The following is a 19835-nucleotide window of genomic DNA, read 5'->3' on the forward strand; positions in this document are numbered from 1 at the left end:
CTTTTTTCTATTTGGCTTTTTGTGCTGTAAAGTTCCCCTGAAGTACTTGTTATGTTGTGTTTTCATTTTTATCCAGTTCAAAATACTTTCTGAGTTCCCTTTTGATTTCTTCTTTGACTCATGGGTTATTTAATTTCTACGTATTTAGGAATTTTTCTGGGCTTCCCAGGTGGTGCTAGTGGTAAAGAACCTGCCTGCTAATGCAGGAGGCATAAGAGATTCAGGTTCAATCCCTGGGTGGCGAAGATCCCCTGGAGGAGGAAATGGCAATGCACTCCAGTGTTCTTGAGTGGAGAATCCCATGGACCAAGGAGCCTGGTGGGCTATAGTCCATGGGGTCACAAAGAGTTGGACACGATTGAAGTGTCTTAGCAAGGCAAGGGATTTTTCTAGTCATCTTTTTGTCATTAATTTCTAATTACATTGTGACTGGAGGAATACTTAGTATGAATTGATTCCTTCTGAATTTATTGAGACATGTTTTATCACCCACAATCAGGTTTATCTTGGTAAATGTTCATTTGAGAAGAAGGTTGAGAAGAATACTGTTGTTGGGAGGAGTGTTCTATCAATGGCAATTAGGTCAAGTTGGTCGATAGTGTTGTTCAAGTTTCTTTCCTTCCTGATTTTTTGTCTACTTGTTCTATTATTGAAAGAAAAGTATTAAAATCCCTTACTATAGTTGTGGGTTTGCTACTTTTCCTTGTGCTTCTATTAATTTTTGCTTGATATATCTTAAAGCTGTTATTTGGTTGTATTCTATATAATGTTTAAAATTGTTACAGCTTCTGAATTGACTCCTTCGTCATCATTAAATGACTTTCTTTATCCCTAATAATATTCTTTGTTCTAAAATCTACTTGATTTGATATTATATAGCCACTTTATGGCTTTGAATTAGAGTTATCTTTTAACATACTTTACTTTTAAACCATTTGTGATTTAACATTTGAAGTACATTTGATTTAGGCAACATGTAGATGGGTCTTGCTTTTTTATTTAATCTGAAAATCTCCGCCTTTTAATTGGAGCATTTAGACCCCAGTGGCACTAGTGGTAAAGAACCCATCTGCCAATGCAGGAGACATAAGAAGTGGTAAAGAACCCACTTGCCAGTGCAGTAGACGTAAGAGATGCTGGTTTGATCTCTGGGTTGAGAAGACCCCTGGAAGAGGGCATGACAGTGCACTCCAGTATTCTTGCCTGGAGAATCCCATGGGACAGAGGAGCCTGGAGGGCTACAGTCCATAGGGTAGCAATGAGTCAGACATGACTGAAGCAACTTAGCACGCACGCACATAGATGGGTCCTGCTTTTTTATCTTATCTAAAAACCTCTGCCTTTTAAGTGGAGTATTTAGACCATTTATATTTAATCTTTATTTAATATTTAATCTGATTATCGATGCCATTAGGTTTAAGTCTATTTTCTTACCATTGGTAGTGTTTTTCTTTGTCCCTAAAAAAAAATGCTACTTTATTTTATCAGATATATCCTTTTTCGTTCTTATATTTTTATTTGTAGTTTAGATGCATCTCTTGAAAATGACTATAAGCTGGATTCTGACTTTAAAAATGTTAACATATACAGTACCTAAAATCTAATGCTAATGAATGTTCCTTTCCCCCAAATATTACCAGGATCTTAGAAGAGTTTTCTATCACCCCTTTCTTCCCATTTTACATATTATTGTATCAAGTATTTTAATTTTTTAACCTCATCAATCAAATAACGTTATTGTTATACTGCTTTCTTTATTCACCATTCCTTTTCACATCTCACATGTCCTTTCTGTAATGTTGTTTTTATTCTTCCTGAAGAAATCTTTTGGAAGTTACTGTCATAAATTTTTTTCTGTAGTTAACTTTTTCGTTTCTTTCACTTGAAAATTAATGGTAGTATGGCTGATTGACAGTTATTTTCTTTTAGTATCTGCTCCCATTGTTGCTATTAAGACCTTTGCTTGAGTATATTGGCCGATAATTTCACATATACTCTGTCATTTCTCTCTGGCTGCTTTTTACATTGTCTTTGATGTGCTTCATTTCACTATATGATGCCTAGATGTGAGGTTTTTTTTTTTTTTTTTTTACTTTAACTTTCTTCTAATTCATTATGACTCTTGAATCTGAAAATTCATGTCATTCATCATTTTAAGAAAATTCTCATCCATTATATTTTTGAATATTTCTTCTCTTTGCAAGTCAAATATAATAAAACTTTTCATTCTGTTATCTGTGTCTTTTAAATATCATTTTAATATTTTCTATATCTAAGTGATATTTGGGAAATTTCAGGGCTTGTCTTTTTCATAGTTATCTTTTCATCTAAAGACTAATCTGCTATTTAACCTCCCTACTGAGTTTTAATTTCAGTTATCTTTCACATTTTGAAGAGAAATATTCAATTTCAACTCTTTTTCAAATATGATACTGTAAAAACTAATACCTTGTTTTATGTTTGTGTTTTTTATTATAGTCCTCTCTGTATGTAGTTATTCCAGTGTCAGACATCCTCCAGAGTCTAAATCTGTTGCTTTGGTCACTTGCTAATGGTGTCTTGTTTCCTTCTTTGAAATTTGGATTGTGAGTTCATGTTTAACCAAGACTTTTTGTAGAAATGCTTTAAAGCTTAGATTGGGGTAAGTCGATCCATAGAGAATTTGTATAAAATTCTGTTAATTCCCCTTGGTGTTACCATTCCAGGACCATTTTCAGTTAATGTCTCAGTTAAGGGTTTCCCATGATTACTGTACATGTGAACCCCAAACTCACATTAGGAAAACACTGTTAAGCTGAGAGAGATGTTATTTTGTTACCTTCCAATATTTGTAGATAGACTTACATTAAAGGCCTAGTCCTTAGAGGGCCCCTACTTTACACAGGAGTCTCAGTTCTAGTTCTCCACATTTTGTGAGATCAAATAATTAAAATCCAAGAGTTATGAGATCAATAAATACTATTTCAATACTCAACTTACTCTGAGGCTTCCTGCTCCCTCTTCATTTTTTGGCCCATGGGAATTTCCCTTCATTTTTATGTGAGCTTGCCTACACATTATAAAATTATATTTTGTATACTTCTTCAGCATTTCTTAGTTATTTTGTAGTGGCAGAATTTTTCAAGATGTGTATTCCTACACAATAACAGGAACAGAGGTTGTTGCATTTTAGTTCGTAGACTCTTTTTCTAGACTCTTGACTTTTTGGGTTAGAACTTTTCATTCTCGTTCCTCCATTCTTTAAGACTAAAGGTAAGCTATTATTTGTTGTTGTTGATCAATCACTCAGTTATGTCTGATTCTGCGACCCCATGGACTGCAGCACACCAGGCTTCCCTGTCCTCCACCATCTCCCAGAGTTTGCTCAAACTCATGTCCATTGAGTCAGTGATGCCATCCAACCGTCTCATCCTCTGTTTCCGCCTTCTCCTGCCCTCAATCTTCCCCAGCATCAGGGTCTTTTCCAGTGAGTCAGATCTTTGCATCAGGTGGTGAAAGTATTGGAGCTTCAGCTTCAAGCATCAGTCCTAAAATGAATATTTAGGGTTGATTTCCTTTAGGATTGACTGGTTTGATGTCCTTGCTATCCAGGGAATCTTAAGAGTCTTCCCCAGCACCACAGTTTAAAAGCATCAATTCTTTGGCACTCAGCCTTCTTTATGGTCTGCAAACAATGATAGACTTCATTTTCTTGGGCTCCAAAATCACTGTGGATGATGACTATAGCTATGAAATTAAAAGACGCTTGCTCCTTGGAGGAAAAGCTATGACAAACCTAGACAGCGTATTAAAAAGCAGAGATATCACTTTACCAACAAAGGTCTGTATAGTCAAAGCTATGATTTTTCCAGTAGTCATGTACACATGTGAGATTTGGACCATAAAGAAGGCTGAGCTATTATTTTTAGCACCATTTTAATTTCTGAAAAAGCGAGATCTTCAGGTGCTTTTTTGGTTTTGGCATCATGTGAAAACCATTATTTGGATTGCCATTCTTTAGGAATCCTGTTTTCTCTCTGGCTAAATCCTCAAAGACCTTGAATCATTTGGCACTTTTCAGTTATCATCTTCCTTGATGTGTCTTGCATGTGCCTTGATAGCCACTCTCTTCTTGGTATTCTCGTCCTCTGATTTCTCAGATCCTTCTTTATCCTGATTTTGTTCCTAGAAAACTCAGTTCCCAATGCTGGCTCCTCTTCCTCTGCTTCCCTTTACACTAGGCATTTCCTCCGTTTCTTTTCTTCTTCTGTCTTTTCTGCCCACCTGGAGTCCCTGGGTTATGAGGTACTTTCATCTCTTCAGCTATTCTCTGCATTCTGCCTGTCTGTGGTCCATGTGTTGAACTGCCTACTCAGACCCCTGGGGCTCCCACTCTTTTGGCAGCACTAACATTTTGCCATCAATTCTGATCTAGAGGAACGGGGAGGTATGTCCTCATGTAGAATATCTCAGTTTTCATCTTTTTTCCTCTTACAACAAAACAAAGTAAAATTAGTTCTTTGAAGAAAAATGACATATAACAAATAGCAAATACCAATACTGCTGATAGTGTTGAAGTGTAAACACCGAAAGGTCTTGTTTTAGGGGAGAATCATGATGGCAATTGGTAAAAGAAAAAAGGCTGGCAGATGCTGAGAATGTACCATGTGGTGCCTCATAAAAATGTGTTGAAATAATGTTAAGGCTTACTGAAAATTATACCCTCTAAATACCATTAAGTAACTGTTTCATTTACTGAAGTGAATTCTCTGCATGTGTTTTTTTCCTAGATTTTCCTCTTTAAAAGAATGTCATTGATGAGTCAGAAAATTGTGCAGATTAATAATGAGCCACTCCCAGAGATAAAACCAATAGGAGACCAAATAGCTTTTAAAAGAAATAAGAAAGATGCCAACCAGAACCACATGGGGCAAAATCATCAGGATACCTCACCCCCCAATATGGAGAGAAGGTCAAAATCTTGTACAATACTTTGAATATGTTTGTGTGTTCATGGTCACCAAGCACATTGTAATTTATACTTGAAAAATTTTTTGAGTTCTGAAAGAAAGTTTCTGATAACAAACTTTTAAAGATATAACTTAATAATATGTTTTATCTGGTTTGAATAGTATGACCAGTTTTGATGTTTATTTAAATACTGACAGTTTTGACAAGCAATTTCAGAATATGTTTATCTCCAGCTCTCCTTCAGGTGTTGTGGCCTTAACTGTTCAGTGTTGCAATATAAAATATATTTTTATATGTGAAAGTTAAATTATAATATTTCATAGTTTTGCTAAACAACTTTATTATAATTTCATAAGATAATATTTGCAACCTCATGACACTGTAACAGTTTTGAATGTATTTGCAATTTTCAAAAACTGAGTCAAAATTGTTTTGAATGAACATATTTTAATAAACTACATCTGGTCAGTTCCACTGTTTAAATGGATGAATATGAATAAAATTTGGGGGTACTTGGAGGTATCAGTATACAAAACAGGGGCAAAAATATTAATTTAAAAATATTGAAAGACATAAAATGCATTTACCTTTGAGTAAAGAAAATAGGGCAACTGTGTAAACAGGACATCTTTGTGGAGAAACTGTTGAGGTTTGACATGAAAACACTGCAGATTATGTGCTGTGATCTGCACTGTTTGACCATGCCACAGATCACCAACCTAGGAGAACCAGACACAGCCTGACCGGCTCATTTCAGCTGTCTCTAGCACTGACAGTGGTAACTAGGGTTGGCTCCACCACAAGGAATCGGAAGGGTAAAGCTGTAAGTCAGGTAGAATAGAAACATTGCTTTCCTATGCTCACAGATGCTACTTTGAGCAACTCAAAAAAAATTGAGCAACTGCCTTCATTTTTCCCATTCTAGCTTCTGACTAAAACATTTTCTTATTCAATCACAGCGACCATTGCTCCATTTGAACAGATAAACTCCATCTTTGTGTTTCATGCACAAGGGCTAAAAGGATGTTAGTCTAGAATAGACCTGATTTTGAAATCTTGCAAAACAGTCTCATACTACATTTAGTAGAATTCTAATATTATTAAAAGTAAATTTAATAAAAAATGTTTGCTATCGCCACTGTAGTACAGTATTGTAAGAATACTTTGCCAAAAATATAAGCTATAGAAACCCAAGTGGAACTGAAACTCACAAATAATACTAAGACATGCCAAGTGTGATAGGCAAGATATCATAAAATGGCCCCTGAGGTTCCCACCAGCTGGTATATGTGCCCTGAATAATCCCTTCCCCTTGAGTACAGGGGGAAACAGTGACTATGATGAAATAGCACTCCATTGCTTATGTTATATTATGTGGAGAAGGTGAAATATTTTGCACATATAATTGAAATTCCTAATCATTTAACTTTAAGCAAAAGAGAGATAATCCTAGGTGGGCCTGACCTAATCGAATTAGCCTTTTCAAAAAATCTCTAGATATCAGAGTTGGACAAAGTCACAGCAATTCAAAGCAGTAGAGATGATCTCCTGTTGGCCTTGAAGAAGCAGCCTTGTGTGTGTGTGTGTGTGTGTTGTGTGTGTGTGTGTGAAAGTCGCTCAGTTGTGTTCGACTCTCTGTGACTCCATGAACTGTAGCCTGCCAGGCTCCTCTGTCCATGAAATTCTTCAGGCCAGAATACTGGAGTGAGTAGCTGTTCCCTTCTCCAGGGGATCTTCCCAACCCAGGGATCGAACCCAGGTCTGCCTCATTGCAGGCTAATTCTTTACTGTCTGAGCCACCAGGGAAGCCCTGACGAAGCAAACTACCATGTTATAGAGTCATATGCCAAAGTGAGATGCCTCTAGGATCTGAAGGTCCTATGTATTCTATAACTGCAAGACACTGAATTCTTCCAGCAACCAGTGAGCCTGGAAGAGGAATTTAATGCTTATATTTGACCATAGCCCTGGCTGATCCTGATTACAACTTTGTGAGGCCCTGAACAGAGGACCTAGCTAAGTAGTACCCAGGCTCCTGACCTATGAAAACTACAAGATAATAAATATATATCATTTTAATCCACTAAGTTTATGGTAAATTATTATGCAGCAGTGAAAGCTAATATCAGTTTTATTCTGGGAAAGGGCCTCAAATTAGAAATTTGGAAAGTCTTCATCTCGGGAGTGAAGGAATATTTTATTAAATTGAACAAAAAATGCATTTAAACCAGGGATCGCATAACTGAAGTATTTTCAGAGGCTAAACAGATAAGCATAATGGAGCTGCTGCCAATCTGTTCTAGCTGGTAATTGCTATTTCTCAATACTGGGCCCTGTATTGCCAGACTCTCAGCTGTTTTCAAAAGAAGCTGGAAATGTGTGTTTTTTTTTTTAATTTATTTATTTTTCAATTGAGGGATGGTTGCTTTACAGAATTTGTTGGTTTCTGCCAAACATCTACATAAATCAGCCATAGGTTTACATATGTCTCCTCCTTCTTGAACCTCCTTCCACCTCCCACCCCATCCCACTTCTCTAGGTTGTTACAGAGCCCGAGCCCGTATTTGAGTTCCTTGAGCCATACAGCAAATTCCCATTGGCTATCTCTTTTGCATATGGTAATGTAAGTTTCCATGTTACTCTCTACATATATCTCACCCTGGAAATGTGGGGTTTTATATAGGCAATTCATTCGTGTGCATGTCCATGCGTGCATGCATGTGTATATAAACAGGGAGAGCCAAACCGTAGCTGCAGGCCCAATTTTGGCCACAAAGGGCAAATTGTGACCTCAGTTTTAAAGAAAGTACATTATTTTGGCATGACAATTTTGTTTACAAGGAAAAATATGTTGAAATAATTAATTAGGTCCTGGATTTATCTCAATTGTAATCTTCCCTTGTTTGGCCTCTGGAAATGAGAGTTAAACAATTACTTAGAAAAGTGATCATTCTGCTAAGAAGGTAATTTTTTGTTGCATACAAATGTGTACTCAGCCTTCTTGGGAGTATGGGGAGTTGAGGGAGAATGATGGAATATTATTATCTTGAATATAATGAAGTAAGATATTTTTCTCTACATTAAAGTTAAAAGACAACAAACAAGCTTAATAGTAAGCAGTTCCTCCAACAATTGTGATGGATGACTACTTCGGCGTAGTGTTAATACACAATTCTAGTCACCGAAACATCAGGAAATAGTATCCTAACCCTAAAAGTATTTACAAAAGCTACAGCAGGAAGTCTTATCTGACCAGGCCAAGCTGCATTCCCAAATAGTTCCATTTGCTTTTGTGTTCATCTGGTATGTATAAATATGTATGTTATGATAGATGAGATGTCTTCAAGGTAAGGTTAGCAGTGGATTAGAGAGCTATATCTAAATTTAAATGATGATACTATTTTTATTTTAAGAAAACTTGTCTGATTTAGTGATACATATCTATCCCAAGGTGAAAAAAAGTTTTATATTCTAGAAAAGCTTTTGAAGTTTATCAGAAGTAATCCTCACAAGTAATTTGTTAGAATTTGTCAAAATATTAGCACAGTACTCCTGAAACTTTACAGAATTTTCCCTATGAGCTTTTTTGTTATAACAAAAGTTTTCTTTTATAATTTCTATCAATTGCTTAAAATCATTAAAATTCTGTACATAGGAATGTTTGAGTTCATATTTTTAGGTAGCTTATAATTTCCAACTTGGCATCAGATTTACATTAACTCCTTAATTGGTATAATTATTTAACTTACTGTATATATAATTAAGAATTAACAAAAGTTATATAAAAATGTAAACTAATTTGGGAAAACTTTTTAAATTGAATTGAAGCTTTCATATTTGAATTGAATATTGATGTACAGTAGTATGTTAGTTTCAGGTCTGCATCAAAGTGATTTTATGTGTGTGTGTGTGTGTGTGTGTGTGTAAGATTATTTTCCAATATAGGTTACTACAGTATGTTGACTATAGTTCTCTGTGCTGTATAGTAAATCCTTGTTGCTTAATCTATTTAATATACAGTAGTTTGTATCTCTTAATCCCATACTCCTAACTTATCCCTCCCTCTTTCTCTTTCCCCTTTGGTATAACCATAAGTTTGTCTTCAAGTCTGTGTGTCTGTTTCTCTTTTGTATATAGGTTCATTTGTATTATTTTTAAAAGTCCATGTATTGTTGTTTAGTCGCTAAGTTGTGTCCAACTATGTAACCCCATGGACTGTAGCCCACCAGGCTCCTCTGTCCATGGGATTTTCCAGGCAAGAATACTGGAGTGGGTTGCCATTTCCTTCTCCAGGGGATCTTCCTGACCCAGGGATCAAACCTGTGTCCCCTGCAGTGGCAGGCATCAGAAGGCGGATTCTTTACCTCTGAAGTGAAGTGAAGTGAAGTGACTCAGTCGTGTCCGACTCTTTGTGACCCCATGGACTATAGCCTACCTGGCTCCTCCCTCCATGGGATTCTCCAGGCAAGAGTACTGAAGTGGGTTGCCATTTCCTTCTCCAGGGGATCTTCCCAACCCAGGGATTGAACCCAGGTCTCCTGCATTCCAGGCAGACACTTTAACCTCTGAGCTACCAGGGAAGCCCCTTTACCTCTGAGCCCCCCATATAGTATTTGTCTTTTTCTGTCTGACTTCATTTTAGTGTGATATTCTTTTAGGTTCATCCATGTTGCTGCAACGGTATCTTTCATTATTTTTTGTGGCTGAGTAATACATATATATATATATATATATATATATATATATATATATATATCCATTGTTGTTGTTGTTCAGTTGCCCAGTCATGTCCAGCTCTTTGCAATCCCATGGATTGCAGCACTCCAGGCCTTCCTGTCTCTCACCATCTCCTGAAGTTTGCCCAAGCTCCTGTCCATTGCAGTGGTGATGCCATCCAGCCATCTCATCCTCTGATTCCCTCTTCTCCTTGTGCCCTCAATCTTTCCCAGCATGAGAGACTTTTCCAGTGAGTCAGCTGTTTGCATCAGATGACCAAAATACTTGACCTTCAGCTTCAGCATCAGTCCTTCCAATGCGTATTCAGGGTTGATTTCCCTTAAGATTGACTTGTTTGATCTCCTGCTGTCTAAGGGACTTTGAGGAGTCTTCTCCAGCACCACAGTTTGAAGGCATCACTTCTTTGGTGCTCTGCCTTCTTTCTGGTCCAGCTGTCACAACTGTACGTGACCACTGGGATGACCATAGCCTTGGCTATATGGACCTTTGTCGGCAAACTGATGTCTTTGCTTTTTAACACAGTGTCTAGGTTTGTCATAGTTTTCCTGTCAAGAAGCAATCGTCTTCTAACTTCATGGCTGCAGTCATCATCCACAGTGATTTTAGAGCCTGAGAAGAGTGAAATCTGTCACTACTTTCACCTTTTCCCCTTCTTTTGCCATGAAGTGATGAGACCAGATGCCACGATCTTAGTTTTTTTTTTTATATTGAATTTTAAGCTGGCTTTTTTGCTCTCCTCCACCTTCATCAAGAGGCTCTTTAGTTCCTCTTCGCTTTCTGCCATTATAGTGGTAGCAGCTCAGATGGTAAAGTGTTTACCTGCAATGTGGGAGACCCGGGTTTGATCCCTGGGTCAGGAAGATCCCTTGGAGAAGGCAATGGCAATCCACTCCAACACTCTTGTCTGGAAAATCCCATGGATGGAGGAGCCTGATAGGCCTCAGTCTGTGGGGTCGCAAAGAGTCGGACACGACCGAGCGACTTCACTTTCACTTTCATCCACATATCTGAGGTTGTTATTTCTCCTGGCGATCTTGATTCCAGCTTGTAACTCATCCAGCCTGGCAATTCGCATGATATGCTCTGAGTATAAGTTAAATAAACAGGATGACTATAAATAAATAGCCTTGTTGTTCTCCTTTCTCAATCCTGAACCAGACAGTTATTCCATTCAGGGTTCTAACTGTTGTTTCTTGACCCGCATACAGGTTTCTCAGAAGACGGGTAAGATGGTCTGGTATTCCCATATCTCTGAGTGCTTTCCCACAGTTTGTTATGATCCACACAGTCAAAGGCTTTAGAATAGTCAGTGAAACATAGGTAGATGTTTTTCTGGAATCCCTTGATTTCTCTATGATCCAGCAAATATTGGCAATTTGATTTCTAGTTCCTCTGCTGTGTCTAAACCCAGTTTGATCATCTGGAAGTTCTCAGTTCATGTAATGCTAAAGCCTAGCTTGGAGGATTTTGAGCATAACCTTACTAGCATGGGAGATGAGTACAATTGTCCGGTGATTTGAACATTCTTTAGTACTGCACTTCTTGGGAATTGGAATGAGGATTGACTTTGCAGTCTTCTGGCCACACTGCTGAGGATTTTGAGCATAACCTTACTAGCATGGGAGATGAGTACAATTGTCCAGTGATTTGAACATTCTTTAGTACTACACTTCTTGGGAATTGGAATGAGGATTGACTTTCCAGTCTTCTGGCTACACTGCTAAAATTTCCACACAGCAAATTTTACCAAATTTGCTGACATAATTGAGTGTATCACATATTAAAATAGCATCATCTTTTGATTTTACATAGCTCTGCTGAAATTCCATCACCTCCACTATCTTTATTGATCTCCTTGATGGAAAAAATACACAGAAGAACTGTACTAAAAAGATCTTAATGATGTGGCTAGCCACGATGGTATAGTCTCTCACTCAGAGCCAGACATTCTGGAGTGTGAAGTCAAGTGGGCCTTAGGAAGCACTGCTTCCAGTATAGCTAGTGGAGGTGATGGAATTCCAGCAGAGTATGTGATGTACTTTTTTTTTAATTGAAGTATAGTTGATTTGCAATGTAGGGTTAATTTCTACGGTACAGCAGTGAAATAGAATCTGCATTAAATCTGTAGATTGCTTTGGGTAGTATTGCCATTTTAACGATATTAATTATTTCAATCCAAAAGCATGGGATATCTTTCCATTTCTGTTAATCATCTTCAGTTTCCTTTATCAATATTTTATAGTTTTCAGCATATAGGTCTTCCACCTCGATTAAATTTATTCCTACATATTTTTTTGACATTTTTTTACTTGCTTTTTCTGATATTGTTAGTGTAAGGAAATATAACTGATTTCTGGATATTAATTTTGGATTCTGCTACCTTGCTGAATTCGTTTCTTAGTTCTAATAGATTTTTAGGTTTGTTTTTTGTTTGTGTTTTTGGTTTTTTTGGCTATGCCACACAGCTTGCAAGATCTTAGTTCCTTGACCAGAGATTGAACCTGAGCCATTGCAGAGAAAGCACCAAGTCCTAACCACTGCACCACCAAGGAATTCCCTAGTTCTAATAGTTTTTATATGGAGTCTTTATGATTCTCTATATAGAGTACCATGTCATCTGCAAATAGTAATAGTTTTACCTTTTCCCTTCCAATTTGGATACCTTTTATTTTTTTTTTTTCTTGTCTGATTACTGTGGCTAGGACTACCATTACTATGTTGAATGGTAGTAGTGAGAGTGGGCATCCTTGTCTTATTCCTGAATTTAGCAAGAAGGCTTTCAGCTTTTCACTGTTGAGTATTATGTTGGCTGTGGGTTTGTTGTAAATGCCTTTTATTATATTCAACTATGTTCCCTCTACCACTTTGGTGCAAGTTTTTGTCACAAATGGTTGTTGAGTTTTATCAAATGCTTTTTCTGTATCTACTGAGATGATCATGTGGTTCTTTTCTCTTGTTTCTCACATCGATTAATTTGCATGTCTTGAACCATCCTTGTGACCCTGGAATGAATCCAACTTGATCATGGTGTATGATACTTTTTATATATTATTGGATTTGGTTTGCTAATATTTTGTTTAATATTTTTACATCAGTATTTATCAAGGTATTGGCCTGTAATTTTCTTTTTTTGTAGTGTCCTTGTCTAGTTTTGGTATCCGGGTGATGGCATCATAGAATGAATTTGAAATTTTTCCTTCTTCTTCAATCTTTTGGAATAGTTTAAGAAGCAAGTATAAGTTCTTCTTTGTATGTTTGGTGGAATTTCACAGTGTATCCATCTGTTCCTGGACTCTTGTTTTCAGAGAGGTTTTTTTTTTTTTTTATTATAGTTTCTATTTTACTTCTAGTGATCAGCCTGTTCAAATTATCTATTTCTTCTTGACTCAGTTTTGGCAGGCTGTATATTTCTAGAAACTTCTTCATTTCTTCTAGATTGTCCAGTTTATTGGCATAAGTTCATAGTATTCTTTTATGATTTTTTTTTATTTCTGTGGTATTAGTTGTTATTTCTCCTCTTTCAGTTATTATTCTGTTTGTTTGACTCCTCCTTCTTTGCTTTTTGGTAAGCCTGCCTAGAGGTTTGTTGGTTTTATCTTTTCAGAAAAAAAACAGCTTTTGGGTTTATTGATCTTTTCTATTGCTTTTTATCTGTTTTATTTCCTCTGTAATCTATATTATTTTCTTCCTTTTGCTGACCTTGGGTTGCAGTGGGTTGTAGTAGAAGAGTGTGACCACAGAGTGATAGTAGGAAGCAGTGTTTTTGGAGTGATGGAACTGTTCTATATCTTGATTTTGGTGGTATTGCCTAAAACTATACATTATAAAACCTGTACACCCAAAAAAGATCAATTTTATTACATTGATTTTTTACAATAACATCAAATACACTTTAAAAAAAAAACCTAATTCAGTCAAATAAATTAGATGGACCTTAAATAATGAGACTTGAAAATCTAACTTTTGACCTAAAGGTAAAATTTGGGTTATCTTAGAGTAGTAGTTCTTAGCCAAGGGTATATGTAAAACACAGGGAAGTTTTTCAAATGTGACTGCCTATGAACTACCTGGTTCTGATTCACTAGGTCAAGCCTAGGACTGGTTATATCTCTTTAAAATAGTTTCCAAGGTAGTTATGATCTAACATCAAGTGGAGAATAATTTATTTGAACTGACAAATTATTATAAAACTTCAGAATGTTATCTCTCACAAGCAAACTACTATAAAAATTCGAAGAAATTTCCACATCGTTTTCTCTGAAAGATCCTAGTTGTATTAGTCTAGGTAGCTGAACTTCTGTAACAAAGACTCTCCAAATCTGAGGTAACACTGAGTGTTTATTTCTTGGTCATATCAAAATAACACCAACGGTGTGTAGATGACCTTGCTCCACACAGTATTTCAGGAACCTTGTCTCTTATCATTTGGTGGCTTTAGTATTCCCTTGGAGGCTTGCCATCCTCCAGGCCTGGAAGTTGTATGTATCACTTATGCCCAGATTCCACTGGCATTCACTGGCATGGGCCCAACTTTCTATAAGGGAAACTGAAAAATGTTGGCTAATTGTGAGCCTAGGAAAACAAGGGCTCTACACAATGGAATATACTTAATCTATGTGCCAATGGAGGGCATATCCATGTATTTTCACAAATAAGAGTGAAGGACTGTGGAATACTTTATACTTTTTATAATTTAAAACTCATTATTAAGATGTTGCCAACAGCATGAAAAGCCAAGTTTCCAAAGCATAGTTGTGTGTTACTAAGAACACTGGAAAATACATAAAAGAGTTTAATTTGGGCTTTGGAGGCCTCCCACCCTATTTCTCACCCTATTATTGCTTTTGACCACAAGGACCTGCTGACATCACTCCTGATTGTGTCCCTTGTACCCTAGTGAATGGTTTTGCCCTCTAGGTTTTGTTTATCACCTCTGTTCTTCTCCAGTGTATTCAGTGAAGATCCACACAGGTGTGTTTCCTCCCTTCCTACTTCCCATGCCGTCATACGGACTTGAGAAAAATTCACTTATTACACATTCATTATTACAGTATATAAAACTGTTATCTATATCCACAACATGTGTACTGTATGTCTTAGCACATATGATAAATAGGATGTGGTCGGTGAGATGAACATCACAGAGGTACTCCAAGAAGAATGCACATGTGGAATGTAACCTTATCCCATTTTTCATTAAGAAAAATGCTAGAAAAGTGATTCTTTGGCTTGTGTGGTAGTGATAGCAACAGCATTTGTACATGTGGGAAGAAGTAGAAAGAGGAAGAAACAGAAAAGTAGAAAATATCTATTATCTACTGAAACAGGAGTTTATCCCCTATTTTTGTATAAGGGCCTAAACATCAAACAAATGAAATAATCAGTACATTTTGTCTGTTTCCTGTGTTTGTAACAGACTGCATTTGCATTGATTTGAAAGCAAGTTTTGTTTCCAAGAAGAGATGGCTTACAAGGGATTTTATGCCTCCTTCCTGCAAAGCTGAATAGAGTAACATAATTGCATGGTATTTGGGCCATCTTTCACAATCATTAATAAAGGGATTACTCCAGCCACAAATATATCAAAGTAAGTATTTTCAAGGGTCAGAAGAGAAAGTACTCCAAAAGACCACACCACAGAGTCTTCAGCATGAGGTCAGTGTCAGAACTCTGTCATAGGGTTATGACTACACAGTGGCAGGACTTTTATTTAGAAAGCCAGCAAAGTTTACTTCCATCAAGAATTGAAATATAAGACACAGGGTTCAGACAGTGTGTGGGAGAAGCAATAAAAAAAGGAATAAGAAGTATATGTATACTGATAAAATCAGTGTCAATTAGGCAGTGGGTGTTTGATTTGCAAGCCTATGTTTCACTTTTTCCCTAAAATTCCCAATTCGGTAGATTTTGAATTCTCAAAAAGAGGCCTAGCTTTCATCAGGATTGGTATCTAATACTAAGGGGAATGGTCATAAAAGAGAAAATTGAGAAGTTGGAAGAAATGTGACATTTTGTAAACTATAGGCAGTAAAAAGAGGCCTTGAAGGGATTGAAATAGCCATGGTTGAAAGAGAAATGGAAAACCACATAACTCAAAGAAACATGGACCTCCCTCCCCCTGAACCATTTGGATTTAAGCATAGCTGAAGAAGCTGAAGGAATTTGGTTGTGTAGTACAAGCGCAGTACACTTTCCTTTGAGCAACTACCTGCCATGCCCAAGTTTCTACAAATAATACAAATGGTTTTATCAATGATTAAATAGCCTACCAAATGCTTTAAGTCTTGGGGCAAAAATCTGACCTCTCAGAAGCTACTGCAGGAAAATTTCTTCTTATATTTGTGTAAGGCTCAGTGTAGTTGGAAAATTGTTTTAATATTTCAACAATTAGTTATTAACCACCTCAAAAGTTCCCAGAAAAAGAGGAAATAGAAACATAAGCAACATTTGAAAATAATTTTCTGACTTTTAGAAACTGTTTTAGTAGGAAAAGACTAGTAATTTATCCTGCCTTTAAAAAAATGAACTTAGGAGTTTTAAACTCCTTTGTTAAATTTTTTTTAACACCTTCTGATATTTAAATACCTTCATTAAATTTTTTATTTCAGTTATTATACTTTTCAACTCTAGAATTTTCATTTGGTCCTTTTTTATGATTTTTATTTCTCTATTGAGATTCTCTGTTTATTGACTCATTTTTAACATATTTTCTTTTAATTCATTAAACATAGTTTTCTTTAATTACTTGAACAAATTTATAATACCTACTCTGAAGACATTCTCTGCTAAATCTAATATCTAGGTCTACTCAGAGTTGATTTCTATTGACTACTTTTTCCTGATTTGGGGGTACATTTTTCAGTTTCTTTGTCCAGTAATTTTTGGTTTAAAAGTGGACATTTATATAATATTTTGTAGAATATTCCTAATAACTTGACTTTTATTTTTCTGAAAGTTTTTTTGTATAGTTGTTTTGTTTGTTTGATGCTTAGTTACTTGTCTGAACTTAAACCATAGAATCTGTCTTCACCTACCTCCAACCACCACCATGTCACCTCACTCAGCATCTACCTGCTGATGTCTCTATTCAGATTTTTAATTAGTTTTACATTTTAGCCCAACTTCCTAAATGTTGCCCATGTGTCTAAATAGCTTAGCTGGTTAGCCAGTTAATTTGGCGGAAGTTGGGTTCGAACAGTTGTGCTCGTCAGACTTCTACCCTCTGCTGATTGAACTGTGTGTGGTTAAGGAATGCATTCCAACTTGCAGCCAGTTCTTGTATTTCCCTTGGCTTTTACTTTTCCCCAGGATCTTTTGGATCTCCCCCGTATTTTTAGTTTAGCAGCCCATGTGTTGGTGTGGACTTATCTCAGCACTGCTATGGTTCACTGGTTTTAGGATCTCCCCATTAAATATCTGGCTGTAATCAGCCCCAAACTAGGACCTCAGCCTTGCAGTAGCAAAGCTGGGAAGATTTCCCCCTCTGTTACAAACCAAATTCATACTTCTGTCTGGCAAATCTGTGGGTTTTCATCCTCTTCCCTTTATCCTTTACAGGTGGTACCCCCAATAAATCTCTTCTACATTCAGTTCACATTGGCAGTTGCTTTCTGGAGGACCTAAACTGATACCATGGGTGGCATAGTTAAATGGGCCATCCACTTCACAGTTTTCATTCAGGAGGTGTGTAAATTAGAATTGGATGACTCAGACCATCCTCAGTCATAAAACTGAGACTGCTCTGGAACTAACAATTGGTCTGTATTCAGGTCTACTAACTGAAATCAAAGATACTGCTCTATGCTTGAAGGAACCCAGGGGTTAAATTCCTCCTGTAGAAAAGAATGAGGCAATCATATAGGAGAAGATTCAGTGACCATTGGAATTTAGTCAGTTGTCACCAAGCTGAGGTGAGAAAGCTAGATTAGGAGCTGAAGGAGGATCCACAGAGGGTACCATCCAGGCAAAGACCTGAACCAGGAGATAAATAACCCAAGTTTTCTTAACTGTATCAATAATTGCATTCAGAAACTAGTATTAATTATAGAGACCTGAATATAGTAGCTAAAAATGCAGTGGTTTATTCTCTCGCATAAAACAAGTTCACAGGTAGATAGTCTTCAATTGTTATGACAACTCCATAAAATCCATCAGTAATTTAGAATCATCCTCACTTTTGCTCAGCCATTTTCACCATGTGGCTTCTTCTGTCCTTAAGATCAACCCATGTCACAAGGTGGATGCTAAAACTCCAGCCATTACTTATATGTAGTCTAGGAAAGAGAATGAAGAAAAACAAAAAGCCCTCCCCCACCCCCAACTGATTCAGCTCCTTTAAACAACTTTTCCCAAAGTTGCACTTCTACTAAATCCCATTGGCTAGAACTTGATCATGTTTCCACAACAAGGGCGTCAGAGGCAGATGATGTAGTCATTTATTCTGGGAAGCAGTGTGCCTTAGCTAAAAATCAGGCTTCTGTTATCAAACAAATATTTTCTACAATGATCCTTCAGTTTTAAAAAAATCCATTAAAAAAATTGCTTTTAATTTTTAAAAAATTAAAAAAAATTTTTTAAAGTATGGATTTATTTTTTCAAGTTGAACAGTGGACAGAAGTAGACGGGAACTTGAGGCAATATTTCTTCTTATGGGCTCCGCTAGAGACCAGAGGACAGATTCGACCCCTTTTGTGAACCATGGCATGGAATTGTCCACAACCACCAGGTACTAGAGAAGAGCCCTGCTCACTCCTCTGGAGACCCTGGAAAGACCCCAGATGTGACATTCATTAGGACGCAACTCCATGATATTTTATATATCATTAAAGACTTTTCTTCAGGCTAACAGAAATTTGAAAGGCTCAGCCACATCTAGGTTACCAAAAAGAGATGATTTTATATAAACTTTCTTAACCAGTTTGGTCTTGCATAATCATGGCTCCCCAAGCCTTCCTCCCAAAAGGTATTGGCTATTTTAAAATAGCAAAATACATTCAACCAAATTGGCTGTGAAAATCTACTAAATACAAACTCTCATTTGGTAACAGCCTGTCTTACACACACACACACACGTGTGCACGTGCAAGCACGTGTGCACAAGTACACACATTCTAGTGAAAAATCGCCCCAGGTCCAGAATTGAGTCTGATGAACTGAAGTCACACTTACTTAAATACTTTGACTTTACCTGAGAAGAAGTCTTCACTGAACACACAGGGCAGCTTTAAAAGAGATTTTTAAAAGGTAAACAGTTTTTGCCTTCTCTCTGATTATTCATGGAATGAATATAGCGTTTTCCTATGTCAGAACTCCTGTATTGATGAGACATATAAATATGTAGAGGTGATAATAATTCATGTTAATGAGGTATATAATATAACAGATACCTTCTAACATGGAAGCATTAAGCAAAAGAGACTTTAAACTTGACTTTCCCCATTATGGACGCCAGAATCTTGCCTACAACTATCAGGCAGAAACTCCCATTCCAAGTATCTACCTACCGTAACACATGGAAGAAGCATTTCATTGAGAACTTCATGAAGACAAACCCATAAATTTACCAAGAATCATACGTGTATATATCTCATTACAAAGTTAAAGCATGACTATATACAATAATTATTACAATAGCACTTAATAAGCATTGCTGCATCACACACTAAGTGCTTTCTTTTTAAGTCAGTTAATCCTCACAACATGCCTATGAGAAGAGTTTTATTTTCCCAATTTTCAATGTATACTTGAGTCACAGAGAAGATAATCAACTTGCATAACACACAGCTTTTAAACAGATGTCTAACTTTATAAAACCTGTGTTCTTAATCACAACGCTTTACATTGTGTACAGTCATTTCAACATGAATTTCCTTTGTTTTCCTCTGAAGAATTGATGAATATCCTTAGCCAGGTGTGGCTAATAAAGTGATCATTTTGATTCTGTATTGTTTTATTTTGTTGTGTTACTTAAGTTCTGTTGACAAGTCCTCTTCTGGGTGTCATGTTGCCATCTCTGCTGGGGTCTGTATTGAGTTAGGCTACATGTATTGACTTTGTACTGTATCAGCTTAGCTAACCCCAGAACTGTGTTTCTCAGAATTGCCTTCTTTGTATGGTTCTGGTTTCTGGTTGGCCACAAAAGATTTTAG

The 19835-nt window shown here is 36.7% G+C and overlaps 1 protein-coding gene across 3 annotated transcripts in view; it reads left to right on the forward strand.

The window, feature by feature from the left end:
- The window catches only part of RPGR (retinitis pigmentosa GTPase regulator), a 74698-nt gene extending 55069 nt beyond the window's left edge, over nucleotides 1-19629 (forward strand). For 2 of the 3 annotated variants that reach the window (XM_070784529.1, XM_070784530.1), the window contains one exon: nucleotides 4770-5418. In XM_070784529.1, the coding sequence (XP_070640630.1) occupies nucleotides 4770-4976 (207 nt within the window). In that variant the 3' untranslated portion in view covers nucleotides 4977-5418. Of the gene's footprint in view, nucleotides 1-4769; nucleotides 5419-15103; nucleotides 15275-18286 lie in introns of those variants that run through there. The other variant, XR_011565335.1, reaches the window with a different exon arrangement.
- Nucleotides 19630-19835: the final 206 nt, after the last annotated feature.

The sequence above is a fragment of the Bos indicus genome, chromosome X (assembly GCF_029378745.1).
Source record: "Bos indicus isolate NIAB-ARS_2022 breed Sahiwal x Tharparkar chromosome X, NIAB-ARS_B.indTharparkar_mat_pri_1.0, whole genome shotgun sequence".
In the NCBI taxonomy this organism is placed as follows: domain Eukaryota; kingdom Metazoa; phylum Chordata; class Mammalia; order Artiodactyla; family Bovidae; genus Bos; species Bos indicus.